Source organism: Wallemia mellicola (genome assembly GCF_000263375.1).
Source record: "Wallemia mellicola CBS 633.66 unplaced genomic scaffold WALSEscaffold_14, whole genome shotgun sequence".
Classification (NCBI taxonomy): Eukaryota; Fungi; Basidiomycota; class Wallemiomycetes; order Wallemiales; family Wallemiaceae; genus Wallemia; species Wallemia mellicola.
The window spans coordinates 256990-270415 of NW_006531971.1; the positions used below are offsets into that span (position 1 = coordinate 256990).

The window sequence follows — 13426 nt, forward strand, 5'->3', positions numbered from 1 at the left end:
TACAAGCTTCGTCGTGTCACGTCTTTCATCATTCCCGATGGAATCGCTCATACATGATAATAAAGTCCCATTTTAATCAGTACAGGATAATAATACAACAAATTAGAAATATTATTATACTTTAAACATTTCCGTCTATAAAAGCAGTATCAAGAAAAGCATCATTGAAATTATCATCGGTATTCATCCATTTGAATTCATCGTTAGTGGGGAATGACATTCCAGGTGGAATCTCAAGTGGTGACGTTGCCGTTATATCTAAAACACCTTCCCCAAACTGCGGGGTAACGTCATAATTGTTAACTTGTTGCATAATCGTGTTAAAAACAGTAAGTGAAGATTCATCAACCTGCTCTGGATGTGTACCTAAAGGAATGCCATTCTTTTTTAAAGATTGATTTAGATTTTTTAGAGCTTCGACACCATGGGGAATTTTTTCAGAGATCCTTTCGATGACTTCCATAATAGTTCCCAATTCTTTAACTATTTTTGCTTGGGCTGATTCATCTGAATTCTTGTGCGCTATGATAAGTATGTCGAAAGCGTCGATGTAAATACTAATAACAAATGTGGGTAACCGTGTAAAATCGAATGAGAGGTTCAATAAAATGTATAATGGGCTAATTATAGCCCTAACAGTCCCCATGAGTCGTTTTCTTGAGGTTGGTTCTCTAAAGTAACCATTATGAAGTTTCATTGTCCCATCATGTACAATCATATGCGCAAAGTACATCAAAATGTCAAGATTTTTGTTTCTATCCCAATAATCAGGTAACTGTGCCTTGTGTTCGCTTATAACTTTGTCGAGTTTGTTGAATGAGGGTAATTGATTTGATGAGGATAACGATGATTCGACAAGTTCACCAATAGATCCATGCAAGAACTCGTTTACTTTATCGAGCAAAATTGCTGCCTTTATAAGGCAATGAAAGTTGTCATCGCTACTGTGATTGGAAAGAAAGTCAGACGAATACGTAAATGGCTCCAATTCAGGTATGATACTATCATGGGAGGCTTGGTTGAACATTTGAGTAGAAACAGGCAATCTGATATAGATATTACGAGAATTTAAGTTTGAGGGAAACATACTTGTAGTACTTGCATATATTGTATCAAATAAAAAGCCCAAAAAGAGGCATCTTTTGCGCTGTTCACGTTCAAGGTCGCTCTGAGATGATGCTATCAACCTTGATTTCGGATTTTCCAATTTCTCATCTAAATGAAGCTTAAATGACACCATAGCCCTGGTACCAAGAGTATTGAATTGATGTAAATCGGTCCATTTATTCTCACGATGCATTAGATGAGTTAAAATAATTATTGCACTTATCAGTTTTAGCTTATCTCTCAAACTGGTATGTGACTTTGTTTCAACTTCGAGATAATTGGCAGCTGTCGACAATGACATGTCCAAAAACGTATTACCAGTACTATTACATGCACGTTCTGTCCACCCATTCGCTGCACGCGGCTTTGAATTTGTGGTCCGCAAAGAATGTCTACTCGCACTAGCAAAGATTGCATACATTAACGCAGGGTGAGGTGCTTCTGGGTGTGTCATTGGAAGTAAAACTGTCTGTAAGAGTGTTGGCTTGTGTAAATGACTTGATTCCACTGGACAGCAGGTGAAGAATACCTGAATGAGGTGTAAAGTGATATCAATAGGTGGATATGGCCAGTTTGATGTCGCTAATAAGGGTTCTGGTGATGAAAATTCAAAATACGGTGCGTTTGTGGTATCTTCAAATGATGTACTCGTTGATAAATGCTGTGTAGCTAACTTATTTTCCAAATCACCTTTATTTTGTTAGAATTTATATTAAAAGTCACTATTGACCCACGTATGCGCTCTTCTAAATCAGATATTTTATCTCGGCGACGAGAGGTAGACAACGCCGAAGTATCTACGTATACACATTGATGATTACCTTTGACACAGGAAATACATGCTGGTTTGGCTGTATATAGTTTTAGATAGTTCTCTATAGAGGCAGCTAAACATCTCACCACCGTCACATCGCTTATAGAGGGTGAGATTAGATATTTAATAGATAAGAATATACACACAGCTTTACGCTTTCTACAGTGCAAACAAGCCTGTCCCCGCTTGAGCGTATTCTCATTTTTGGGCATGATTGCTGGTTTGATGGCGTAACTAAAATATAAAAGCCAACGAGGATGTTTGTTAAAAAAGACTTTGAAAGATGAAATAAAAAATCAACTTCAACGAATGCTCGTACAATCATCTTACCTGAGCGACTGCCTCTAGACAGCCGAAAGTTAAAATAATGACAATTCATAAGGACTTATTCAAAGAGATTAGAATTGGCGACTTAAATGTCGAACATCGGATAATTCACGCACCTCTTACGAGAATGAGAACACAAGGTAAAAACGGCATTCTGAGAGATTACGTTACAGAATACTATAAGCAGCGTACAACTAAAAATGGCTTATTGATTGGTGAGGCTTGCGTTATTGCAGAAGAAGCCCACGGCTTGGATCATGCCCCCGGAATCTACAATGAAGAGCAAATTGCTGCTTGGAAGAATGTCACCAATGTAGTACACCAGCATGGCGGCTATTTCTTTGCTCAGATATTCGCTTTAGGGTGGGAACTGAATCTCGAATAATAAGACATATCTAACTCAAATAGACGTGTAGCAGTTCCAGAATTCCTCGACGCTGAATTAAAAGGTCCATCTGACGACGTATACAGAGATAGACGCGTCAAAGAGATGTCTGTCAATGATATCGAGAGGTTCATAGGTCACTTCAAGCAGGCAGCCACCAATTGCATTAACGCAGCCAAATTTGATGGTGTTGAAATCCACGGCGCAAATGTGAGTGTGAAATAAGTGCTGTATGTATCCATCTGACCGCTTTAGGGCTACCTTGTCGACCAATTTATCCAAAAAAAGACAAACAGGCGCACCGACGCATACGCAGCACATACTCTCAAATTCCCTAAGGCAGTTCTTGCTGCAGTAGTTGATGCAATTGGAGAGAAAAAAACTGCTATTCGTATCTCAGCCTTTTCTGCATGGCAAGGGATGAGGGAAGATAATCCTATGGAAACTTTTGTACCATGGTGTGAACATATTGTCAGCACCTACAAGAACCTTGCATATGTCCATTTTGTTGACCCATTGATTGGCTCATCGGAAGAAGATTTCAAAAATAGCGACACTTTAAAAAAAATCATCAAAGATGGTGGTTTAACAGTGATAAGTAACACTGATTACTCATTAAAAACAGCAAATGAAAGAGCGGCCCAACCATACGACGAAGGTGTCGCGTTCGGAAAGCTTTTCATCTCAAACCCAGATTTGCCACATAGAGCTCTCAAGAACCACCCTCTCAATGAAAACTACGATCGTACATCATTCTACGGTGGTACAGAGGTCGGTTATATTGATTACCCATATTACCAATGATAAACGTGTACAGCGAAATGCTTTTAGCGCTTCCCTATGCATACACATATATTTGTTTTGATTATATATGCTTTTATTCCGACTAACTGGAGTTGGCAATTATCTTTTGATCGAATATCATGCGCAAATAAAATCTTCACATTTATACTCACTATATAAAATACGGTTAAGACTAGATGGCTCAAATGCTATCACTGAGAGACATAATTCGTATCATTCCCTTATAAACGTGTTCCCCCTCAGGCCTGAGTCGTGAAAATGAATCCTGTAACTCAATAAGGTACATAAAGTATCCTTATGACATACATATCAAACGTATGAAAGTATATGTTTCTTATTTCGCTATATACTAAGCAACTGATGTCGAGATTTGCATGTTTTGTTGACTTTCGGTATTAGTAGTTAGAAATACGCTCATGATATGTACCTTAGCACACACAATTTTTGGCCAAATTGGGAGGGAAAGACAACCAAAGCAGCTAAGTCTGAAGCAGGAAGAAAAGCAAATAATGCCTGACCTAATTTCACATGAAGGATGTCAATTGCGCAACAATTGAAACATAGCCTTTATTGGTTAATCCAAGCTTAGCTCCAGCCTGAATATGCCTAACCTATGGTCTCTTTTTTAGTACCCATATCGGGTCAGAGTGCTAAATAACTTCAGACTTAATCATTTTAGAGGTTTACGATACATAGAATCCACTAAATTTCAAAGCTATCTCAATTACACTTTCTCAAGAATTTGTATCCTAAATAGTCTTCACATGTATAGTACATATTCCACATCCTTGAGTCGCTGTTGACTCACTGAAAGACATATTAAAACTTCGATGTTAGTTTCTTAACATACGACGTGCTCTGCGCCAACATCCTCCGCTCTGCTTGAATCACCTCTGCTCTCACAGCATTCTGCCATATCGCCAGTGTTAAGACCATTAATAGCCCATGGAATACATTGTGAGAAGACTTCGTCATAACGAGCAGAGTGGTCAACTGCTGCACAACAATCTTTTGTGACTTGATGGTCAACACAGGTAGCTCCACCAACATTATGTGTGCAGACTACAGGACCTCCAGCCGTAACGCAAGTAACTGCTGATAATAATGCGGCTGATAATGTAAAATATTTCATATCTTGCTTTAACTCGTTCTGATAACTTTGTGATAATGAACTAGCCTGAGTTACTCAGCTTTTATATCTGTGGCGCCAAGATGTACCTTTATTTATTTAAAACACGTATTTTCCAATGTAGAACTGTCTAATGTGAGTTGGTCCTGGTTGCTGTGTTTCATATAGACACGAATGATCCCGCGCATATGCTGGAGAGGAGCACTAATGAGTCGTTGCTAGATACCTCAGGTACTTTATGCTAAGGAATACTAAAGAACCAATCCACTCTACTGAGGAAATGTCAATGGTAGTCCTATGTTTTCTAGACATAGTAGACATAAAAGAATAAAATTTTGGGATCATTTCAGATTAAGGGCGCACGTGAAATAAATCACAGCATAAAATATACGTAAGTAGTTTCTCCAAGACTCCACACAGCAGTGCTACTCAGTCCGTAAGGTAGAGTTCCTAAATTCTAAGGGTCCACACAATCAACCTGCATTTTTAAGTGAAGCACTCAAACAGTAATACTGATGGGTATTCAAGATTCTAGTGGCGGCAGAACTAATAACCTTAGGCCGTTTTAGCCAAATGTTGGGATAGATACGCTGATGTCTGTATTATTTGCATAGTTTAAGCCTTGTCAGTATTAAGTGTCTTCCAAAGGGCAAACAATATTATCATCTCATACATACGAACAATATTTACGAAGGGTACCTACCAAAGGATACAAGGAAGACGATACTTATTGAAGTGCGAAGAAGAGGAAAAGCAATCAAACGAGTTTAGAATCTATATATGATATATATATATATAAACGCGTATGATACAATTCGCTGAAAGATAACATAATTGTACGATTTTAACTGATGTCACGAATATAATTCACGTAGACAAACTCAAATGAAAAGACACCCAAATTTGTAGTTCTAACTAGCTCATTATTGAATATCTATTATGGCCTACAATGCATTCAATTTCATTTTTATGAGATAGTCCCATTGTATTTAAAACTAGTAACCTAAACCCTGAAAGTATAGGGATAGGTCAAAATTACACTTTCATCATATATCTCCATATCATTCACCAGACGTTGACCGATCACTTGATGAAATTAGAACTTTTATTATAATGAAATGGCCTATAGAATACAGATACAGAGATCAAGTATATTTACAAAGGTCATTAATAATGCATTCTCGAGCTTTTACATAACTCCGATATAGATTTCATTGCATCACAGTTGTAATCAAAAAAATTGGGCGGGAATTTCAGGAATCTATAAAAGAACAAAATACGCAAGTAAAATATAATCCTAGTGACTCAATAGTACAGATAATGTTCCCCGAGCAGGAATATATTCGCATATTGTTGAGATATCAAGGATTCCGGAGCACAAAATATCAAATAATGGTACTTAGGTAAGGAAAAAGTGCTTAATACATAATTCAAAGCCAGATAATTAATATCCGCTTAAGATTATGTCGTGTCACTTTCAAGTAGAAGGTTTTTCGAAGATTATTAATACGGTGGTGAAATCCAGATTGACTAATCTTTTCGTTTATAATCTACCTTTCAATACTTCCAACCTTTCGTAAACACTACTTAAACATTTTCAATCATGGAAGACCAATTCATAGACAAAGGTAATAACTTAGTTGATATAGACAAATCAAAAGAGGTTTATCGTAAGCTTAGCAAACAACTCAGTAGAGATGACAATGAAAGTATCAAAAACACAGCTGAAGAGTCCTCTGAAACCACACTCAACGAGCACCCCAGCGAAGGAAGATTTGATTTACATGGTTTTTTATCCAACGACAAACAACAGCTCGTAGAAGCAGGTAAAACAAGTAATAAACATCTGGGATTGGCATGGAAGAATCTACGTGTGAATGGTGCTGGAGGGGAATCTACCTTTGTGAAAACCTTCCCCGAGGCAGTTTTAGGAACTTTTGGACCAGACGTCTATAATTTCATAACTGGCTACTTCCCAAAGTTAGACGTGATTGGAAAAAAGACACCAATCCATCCGCTGATTCATGATTTCACTGGTGCACTCGGAAATGAAATGATGCTGGTGTTAGGTAAACCTGGTAGTGGATGCACCACCTTCCTCAAGGCTCTTGCAAACAGACACCATGAGTATGTAAGCGTGGAAGGTGATCTCACCTATGGCGGCTTATCTCCCCAAGAGGTTAAAGAGAAGTATCGTGGGGAGATCGTTATGAACACCGAGGAAGATCTACACTATCCAACTCTCACTGTTGCTCAAACACTTGAGTTTGCAATACGTCAGAAGTAAGTGTAACCATGGGTACATAAACATGCGCTAATTTCACCGTTAGGGTACCGCGTATTAGACCAAATGGCATGAGAAGATCGGAATATGTGAAATATATCCTCGATGCACTATTGAAGATATTCGGTATTGAACACACAGCCAACACAGTCGTAGGAAACGATTTCATCAGGGGAGTCTCTGGTGGTGAACGCAAGAGAGTATCTATAGCTGAGACACTTGTCACAAGAGCTTCCGTAATGTGTTGGGACAATTCCACTCGTGGGTTGGATGCTACCACAGCTGTTGATTACGTGCGCTCTTTGAGAATTATTACAGATATCACCGGTGGTACATCAATCGCGACACTTTATCAAGCTGGTGAAGGTATATACGAACTTTTTGACAAGGTGTGCGTTATTGATGATGGTCGCTGTATTTATTATGGTCCAGCTAACGAGGCATGCTCATACTTCGAAAGTATCGGTTTCTACAAACCACCACGTCAAACCTCTGCGGATTTCTTGACTAGTGTTACTGATATCTATGAACGTACAATTAAGCCAGGTTGGGAAAGCCGCGCTCCACGTACACCAGAAGAGCTGGAAAAGGTCTACAAAGATTCTCAATACTACCAAGCGGCTGTTGCATCTACTGATCAAGCATTTAATGCTGAAAATAATCACCTAGGCGACTTCAAGACTTCCGTTCGCGAAGACAAGAAAAGACGTATGGCAAAGACTTCACCATACACGGTTTCTTTCATTGAGCAAATCTACTATTGTTTGGTTAGGGAAATTCAATTACAGAGAAGCCAAATAGCCGCTTTAAGAACTAAATTCGCTACGATACTTTTCTCGGCATTAACTATATCGTCCCTTTTTTATGACCAATCTGGTTCTGGAAGTGTTTTTGCTAAAGGTAGTGTTTGTTTCTTTTCAACAGTCTTTGTTTGTTGGGTACAGCTATCAGAAGTATGGAATGCTTGCATGGGCCGTGAAATTATAGCAAAACAGAGCAACGAATTTGCATTCTATCATCCCAGTGCTGTTACTTTCGCAACATTCTTAGTCGATGTCCCTGTTATTGTTTCTGGTATATTGGTGTTTTCCATTGTGGTTTATTTCCTCGGATCACTCGATTATACTGCTGGTAAATTTTTCACATACTTCTGTTTTGTCTCGTTCAACGCAGTTACATTTAATCAACTGTATAAAGCCGTCGCGAGCATGTCATCTAATTTCACCAGTGCTATCAGGTAAGTCGAAAAACAACTTGAGTATTTTCACTTATCGCTACTGTTTTAGGTACAACGTCTGTTTACTCTCAATCGCGTTCACTCTAGTAGGATACACAATCCCAAGGTACAATATTGGAAATTGGTTCAGATGGATCTCTTGGGTCAATCCCCTTCCATACAATTTCGAGAGCTTATTAGTGAATCAATTCCATAATGTCAATATTGAATGTGATCCGTCAGATATTGTACCAAATGATGTAAATGGTGCAGAAGAGCAATATCAGTCATGTGGTATCCAAGGTAATAGACCTGGTAGCTTGACGATTCTCGGCGATGATTATGTTGATGCGGCATTCGACTATAAATATTCTCATCTCTGGAACAACTTGGGCTACATCAGTGCTTTCTTGGTTGGATATTTAATAGTCACCGCTATCTTTACCGAATATTTTAATCACACAGGTGGCAAAGGTGGGGTAACTGTCTTCGCAAAAACGGACAAAGGTAAATCAAAGGCTAGGGAAATCGAGAAGCCAGATGATATTGAAAGTGGCCCACCACAAACAACCAAGGAAAAGGGCAATAAGGATATTGAAGTTGGAGCCATCAATCCATCTGACGCTGATTTCACTTTCAAGAATGTGACGTATACGGTTACAACTATTGCTGGAGAAAAACGACTTCTTGATAAAATCACTGGATATGTCAAACCTGGTACCATTACGGCTCTCATGGGTGCATCTGGCGCGGGTAAAACTACACTTTTAAACACACTCTCACAAAGAATGGCGACGGGTGTTATCACTGGTGATATGTTGATTGACGGTAAACCGCTTGAATTAAATTCTTTCCAAAGAGGGACTGGATTTGTTTTACAAGGTGATTTGCATGACGCATTTGCTACCGTTCGTGAAAGTATCGAATTCTCCGCTATACTCAGACAGCCACGTGAAACACCTCGTGAGGAGGTTCTTGCCTATGTTGATAAAATCATCGATCTACTTGAATTGCAGGATATCGAGGACGCTATCATCGGCTCACCTGAAGCAGGTTTAGGTGTTGAGCAGCGCAAGAGAGTTACTATAGCTGTTGAATTGGCGGCCAAACCAGATGTGCTTCTTTTCTTAGATGAACCTACTTCAGGTTTGGATTCACAATCAGCATACTCAATTGGACGTTTCCTGAACAAGCTTGCAGATGCTGGTCAAGCTATATTATGTACAATTCACCAACCTTCAAGCTTGCTCTTCACAGAATTTTTCGACCGTCTCCTTTTGCTTGCTCCTGGTGGGAAGGTCGTTTATCAGGGCCCCGTTGGCGATAACGGTAGCGCTATTGTTGACTACTTTAAGCGCATCGGTGCTCGTGAATGTAAAGCTCATGAGAACGTTGCTGAATATGCCATCGAAATGATTGCTTACGGACGTGACGCTAATGGGCAACCTTTTGATTTCGTTAATGCCTATAGAAACTCCCCAGAAGCCGCTGAACTTGAAGCAGAAGTAAACAGAATAATTAATGAGAAGTCAGAGATACCAAAGGAACAGACAAAGGCTATGACGAGGACTTACTCACAACCATTTCATGTTCAACTTAAGCTCTTGATCCAAAGAATGAGTCGCAACTATTGGCGTGATTCATCCTATGCTTATGGTCAACTTTTCATAACGGTCAGCATAGCCATCCTCAACGGATTTCTTTTCTTCAAAAATGGAACGTCGATACAGAACATGACTGAAAGAAGCTTTTCAGCCTTCCTCGTTCTTCTTATTCCTCCTTTTAGTATAGTGTCGGCAGCGCCCAAATTCTTTATCAATTATGAGGTATTCAAAAGTCGGGAAAACCTTTCAAGAGTATATTCCTGGTACAGTTTCGTCACATCATATTTGTTGTGTGAACTTCCTTATGCCGTTGGTTGTGGAATAGTGTACTGGGTAATTTGGTATTGGCCAATAGCGTTCTCATACACGTCCGATGGCGACTTTAGATTAGGATCGCCAGCTGCTCTAACATTCCTGATGATTATAGAGGCTTTTATTTTCACCAGCTGGCTTGCCGCATGGATGTGTACAATGTCACCGAATGCTAAATTCACCATGGACATAATGCCATTTATCATCATATTACTATTCTTCATCAATGGCATCTTTATTGACTACGCCAAACAACCTGTCTTCTGGGAGTATTTCATGTGTAAGTGGAAGATATCAAACGAAATGTTATCTGACAGCATGCAGACTACGTAAACCCATATACGTACTTATTAGGTGGACTTATTGGTGCAACTGCATCAAATGTCGCAATCCAATGTTCGTCGAGAGAGATTACCACATTTAGTCCTCCTTCTGGTGAAACCTGCCTATCTTACGCTGGCGCCTTCGTGGGAAGAACGGGAGGATATTTACTCAACGGTGATTCCACAAGTGGTTGCCAATACTGTCCGATGTCAAACTCAAGTGCGTTCTTGGATGGGAAGCACATCTTTTATTCGACTGGCTGGCCTTGGGGATACTTCGGTATTTTCACGCTCTTCTCAATCTCTAGCTTTGCGTTAGCATACTTATTTTTCTACGTAACAAAAGTTAATCCACCAAATCTCAAATCATTTAAAAAACTCTCTCTTATCTAAATCTGATGTCATCAATCGTTCATTATTTATATAGATAGATATTTTCTTGTATCATGTAATTAAAGTAATAAATTTTCTATTAGCTCCTCATATCACAGCGTCCATGAGCTCATCACAGGCGAGCAAGAGAACGAAGCTAACAACAGCAGTAAGGAGTAAACACCATGGAAATATATTCTAATTATCTGACAGTGTGACAAGTGAGTTTAACCTCAGCTAAATAGATATCGTCTAAATAGATATATTTAGCTGTAGAAAAAGAAAAATCAAATGTGATGGAGCTAATCCTAACCGTTGTAATAACTGTAAGAATAGAAAAGGGGCTGTATGCACTTACAATGGTACACAACCCACCAGAACGTACAAAGTGAGCTACGTTGAAGATATCGAGGAAGAGGTACGTAATATTAAATAACAAACATTTTGCTAAAAAAAATACGCCAGCTAGCCCGTTGTCAGGCATTGTTAGGCCAAGGTATTTCAACATCAGTGGACAGCTTGAAAAAGAAGAACCATAGTGACATAATACCTTCAAGCGACTACGCAGATCTTTCTGATGAGTATTTGACCGATAATATAGATGGTCTTTATATACCTGCAGACGCAGAAAGTGATAATATTAAATTCTTCGGAAAGTCTTCGTTGAGAGGCTTGTTTGGTAGAATTGAAGCTCATACAGGATTGAATACTCTAGATTTTATCAAAGGAAAGCGTCCGCAATATTGGCTTGACGATTGGTCCAAAGAAATTTCTCCGCATTCGTATTTTACCAACTTACCTTACAAAAAGGAAGACTTCGGCGATGAAACACTTTTAGACCAACTGGTAACTTTATATTTTGAGAAGGTTAATATCAGTATGCCTTTACTGAATGAGTTACACTTTCGGAAACAAATGCCAAGGAAACTGGAAAGGCCATTTGGCACGATTTTGATGTTGGTCGCAGCCCTTGGAGCACTTTACTCAAATGACAACAGATTATCAATCCCAGGAAGAGAAAATCTAAAGTTTCTTCAAGGTTATTATTATTATAATATAGCGGTAGAAAAAATGCCAAATTATATGAAAGCTTCTGCCGGTTTGGAGGACATTCAAGCTCTTATCCTGTTACAGATGTACGTTCAACGAGGTGTCCATACGAAAAGCTCGACCATGATTAATGGCCTGACCATTCTACTGTCACAAAATATCGGTTTACATTATAAGTTTATGAATCCTAATCACGACGACATCATAGAAAAAGAAGCTCGAAAACGTGCTTGGTGGATTCTTTATATTATTGACCGATCGAACACAGCATGTTTTGGCAGATCTTTACTCATTAAGGATGATGAAATGCACTTGGATCATGTCGAGGTCACTAGTAAAGACCCTTCGGATAGCATAGCCAGCATAAAGTATATGAACGATATAATAAAAATTTGCCAAATTCATGGTCAAATTAGTCACAAATTGGTGGGTCATGATGCACCCATAATTGTTTCTAATAGCAGTCAAGTATAAGTTTAGGAAGAGCAATGTAGGAGAAAATGCTATTCTCAAAATGAACGACATCGCTACGTTGAACGCGAAGATAAACGATTGGATTAATAATGTCTCCATTAATGATGAGGACATCAAGGATGATACGACATACCAATTTCGTGCCAATATCAAGCTAGCGTTCTATAACGCGCAGGTGAGTATGACTGTTTAATGTTTTTAATTGCTTATGGTGGTAGTTGATTCTCTATCGACCCTTTATGCCTTGTCCTAAACTGAAACTTCCAACCTCCAATTTTCAAACGGCCAGCTTAGCAATATGCTCTAATGCGTCAAGATCGATTATCTGCATTTATAGTGATCTCGTACTAAATAGAAAAGTTGACCGCATCTGGGCTGATTGTATTATTTCTTGGTGTCCTTTCTGGGCGACGCTAATCATGATACTAAGCTATTGTGAGAGTAGAAGGATGGGAAACATAAGATATCAAGATCTCGATTACATAAAAACAGGTATACTGACGCTAAGGGGCGTTGAAAGTAAGAACGTTTTGTACGGACGAGCTGTGGACATTTTATTACCCATTGTGAAAGCTATTTTACCACCAGGCGACATCTTCATTGAAGACCAACAGCTAATATCTTTCAATACAGAGTTCCACAGTACTGTAACCGCTAACATTATACAACTACCACAAGATAATACCAATGTTGTTGAGCAGAATGATAGTTTCTTCAGGGATATGCTTGATTATCTCAAGTCTGACTCATCGAATAGTGTTTACAGTAACAATAATTTCATGATAACTCCCGAACATGAGAATGATTTGAATATGATGATAAATTCAATGCTGGATGGTGATGCAGTATAAGGAAGAGAGGATTAGGATCATCATTTTTTACGCATATGATCCATACACCCTGCACACAAAGAATTCCATACTTATATTAATTGTATAATATGCATGTCAAATTAACGTATTATGTATGAAGATGTATGGTTAGGTGAAAAAGCAACATACATGGGAATCTTTGACGCTGGCAAAACGACATCGAAAGTGCAATGTGTTTATTGAGGGCACAGAAACAACCTGTGTTGATATAAGAGTCATGTCTGCCGTAGTTGCTGAGATATGGAAATGTCTGTCTATGACGTCATGAAAAGGCACACCTGAAATAGCTCAATATAGGACTGCTGGACGTCTGACGGGCACCAGCTGGTTTGTTGATGGTCAATGTATTGCTA

General features: G+C 38.9%; 5 protein-coding genes across 5 annotated transcripts; 3 read left to right on the forward strand and 2 right to left on the reverse strand.

The window, feature by feature from the left end:
• Window positions 1-69: 69 nt before the first annotated feature.
• On the reverse strand, window positions 70-2608 carry WALSEDRAFT_69571 (hypothetical protein). The gene is made up of 4 exons (XM_006959105.1): window positions 2068-2608; window positions 2008-2020; window positions 1842-1958; window positions 70-1797 (listed from the first exon to the last, which is right to left on the reverse strand). Exons 1-4 carry the CDS (start codon window positions 2131-2133, stop codon window positions 122-124), a joined length of 1872 nt encoding a protein of 623 aa, XP_006959167.1. The 5' UTR covers window positions 2134-2608; the 3' UTR covers window positions 70-121.
• WALSEDRAFT_60775 (FMN-linked oxidoreductase) lies at window positions 1639-3518 on the forward strand. The gene is made up of 4 exons (XM_006959106.1): window positions 1639-1725; window positions 1777-2611; window positions 2657-2843; window positions 2889-3518. The coding sequence occupies exons 2-4, from the start codon at window positions 2289-2291 to the stop codon at window positions 3435-3437; spliced, it is 1059 nt and encodes a 352-aa protein (XP_006959168.1). The 5' UTR covers window positions 1639-1725; window positions 1777-2288; the 3' UTR covers window positions 3438-3518.
• A 530-nt stretch (window positions 3519-4048) lies between these two features.
• On the reverse strand, window positions 4049-4569 carry WALSEDRAFT_69573 (hypothetical protein; the record flags this gene model as incomplete). The annotated part of the gene is made up of 2 exons (XM_006959107.1): window positions 4049-4087; window positions 4288-4569. The coding sequence occupies 2 exons, from the start codon at window positions 4567-4569 to the stop codon at window positions 4049-4051; spliced, it is 321 nt and encodes a 106-aa protein (XP_006959169.1).
• A 1243-nt stretch (window positions 4570-5812) lies between these two features.
• On the forward strand, window positions 5813-10782 carry WALSEDRAFT_60776 (P-loop containing nucleoside triphosphate hydrolase protein). Its single transcript, XM_006959108.1, has 4 exons — window positions 5813-6849; window positions 6897-8087; window positions 8137-10262; window positions 10307-10782. The coding sequence occupies exons 1-4, from the start codon at window positions 6170-6172 to the stop codon at window positions 10696-10698; spliced, it is 4389 nt and encodes a 1462-aa protein (XP_006959170.1). The 5' UTR covers window positions 5813-6169; the 3' UTR covers window positions 10699-10782.
• Window positions 10783-10823: 41 nt separating this feature from the next.
• On the forward strand, window positions 10824-13154 carry WALSEDRAFT_60777 (hypothetical protein). Its single transcript, XM_006959109.1, has 6 exons — window positions 10824-10846; window positions 10891-10898; window positions 10948-11095; window positions 11143-12153; window positions 12197-12376; window positions 12420-13154. The coding sequence occupies exons 4-6, from the start codon at window positions 11557-11559 to the stop codon at window positions 13050-13052; spliced, it is 1410 nt and encodes a 469-aa protein (XP_006959171.1). The 5' UTR covers window positions 10824-10846; window positions 10891-10898; window positions 10948-11095; window positions 11143-11556; the 3' UTR covers window positions 13053-13154.
• The last annotated feature ends 272 nt before the right edge of the window (window positions 13155-13426 follow it).

Coding starts and splice junctions, on each gene's coding strand:
- WALSEDRAFT_69571 (XM_006959105.1), bottom strand. CDS start 2,133: ATGCCCAAAAATGAGAATACGCTCAAGCGGGGACAGGCTTGTTTGCAC. Junction 1,798..1,841: donor TGATTTAGAAGAGCGCATAC/GTGGGTCAATAG, acceptor AACAAAATAAAG/GTGATTTGGAAAATAAGTTA.
- WALSEDRAFT_60775 (XM_006959106.1), top strand. CDS start 2,289: ATGACAATTCATAAGGACTTATTCAAAGAGATTAGAATTGGCGACTTA. Junction 2,612..2,656: donor GCTCAGATATTCGCTTTAGG/GTGGGAACTGAA, acceptor TAACTCAAATAG/ACGTGTAGCAGTTCCAGAAT. Junction 2,844..2,888: donor TTGAAATCCACGGCGCAAAT/GTGAGTGTGAAA, acceptor TGACCGCTTTAG/GGCTACCTTGTCGACCAATT.
- WALSEDRAFT_60776 (XM_006959108.1), top strand. CDS start 6,170: ATGGAAGACCAATTCATAGACAAAGGTAATAACTTAGTTGATATAGAC. Junction 6,850..6,896: donor GAGTTTGCAATACGTCAGAA/GTAAGTGTAACC, acceptor TTTCACCGTTAG/GGTACCGCGTATTAGACCAA. Junction 10,263..10,306: donor CTTCTGGGAGTATTTCATGT/GTAAGTGGAAGA, acceptor GACAGCATGCAG/ACTACGTAAACCCATATACG.
- WALSEDRAFT_60777 (XM_006959109.1), top strand. CDS start 11,557: ATGCCTTTACTGAATGAGTTACACTTTCGGAAACAAATGCCAAGGAAA. Junction 12,154..12,196: donor GTCAAATTAGTCACAAATTG/GTGGGTCATGAT, acceptor ATAGCAGTCAAG/TATAAGTTTAGGAAGAGCAA. Junction 12,377..12,419: donor TAGCGTTCTATAACGCGCAG/GTGAGTATGACT, acceptor TTATGGTGGTAG/TTGATTCTCTATCGACCCTT.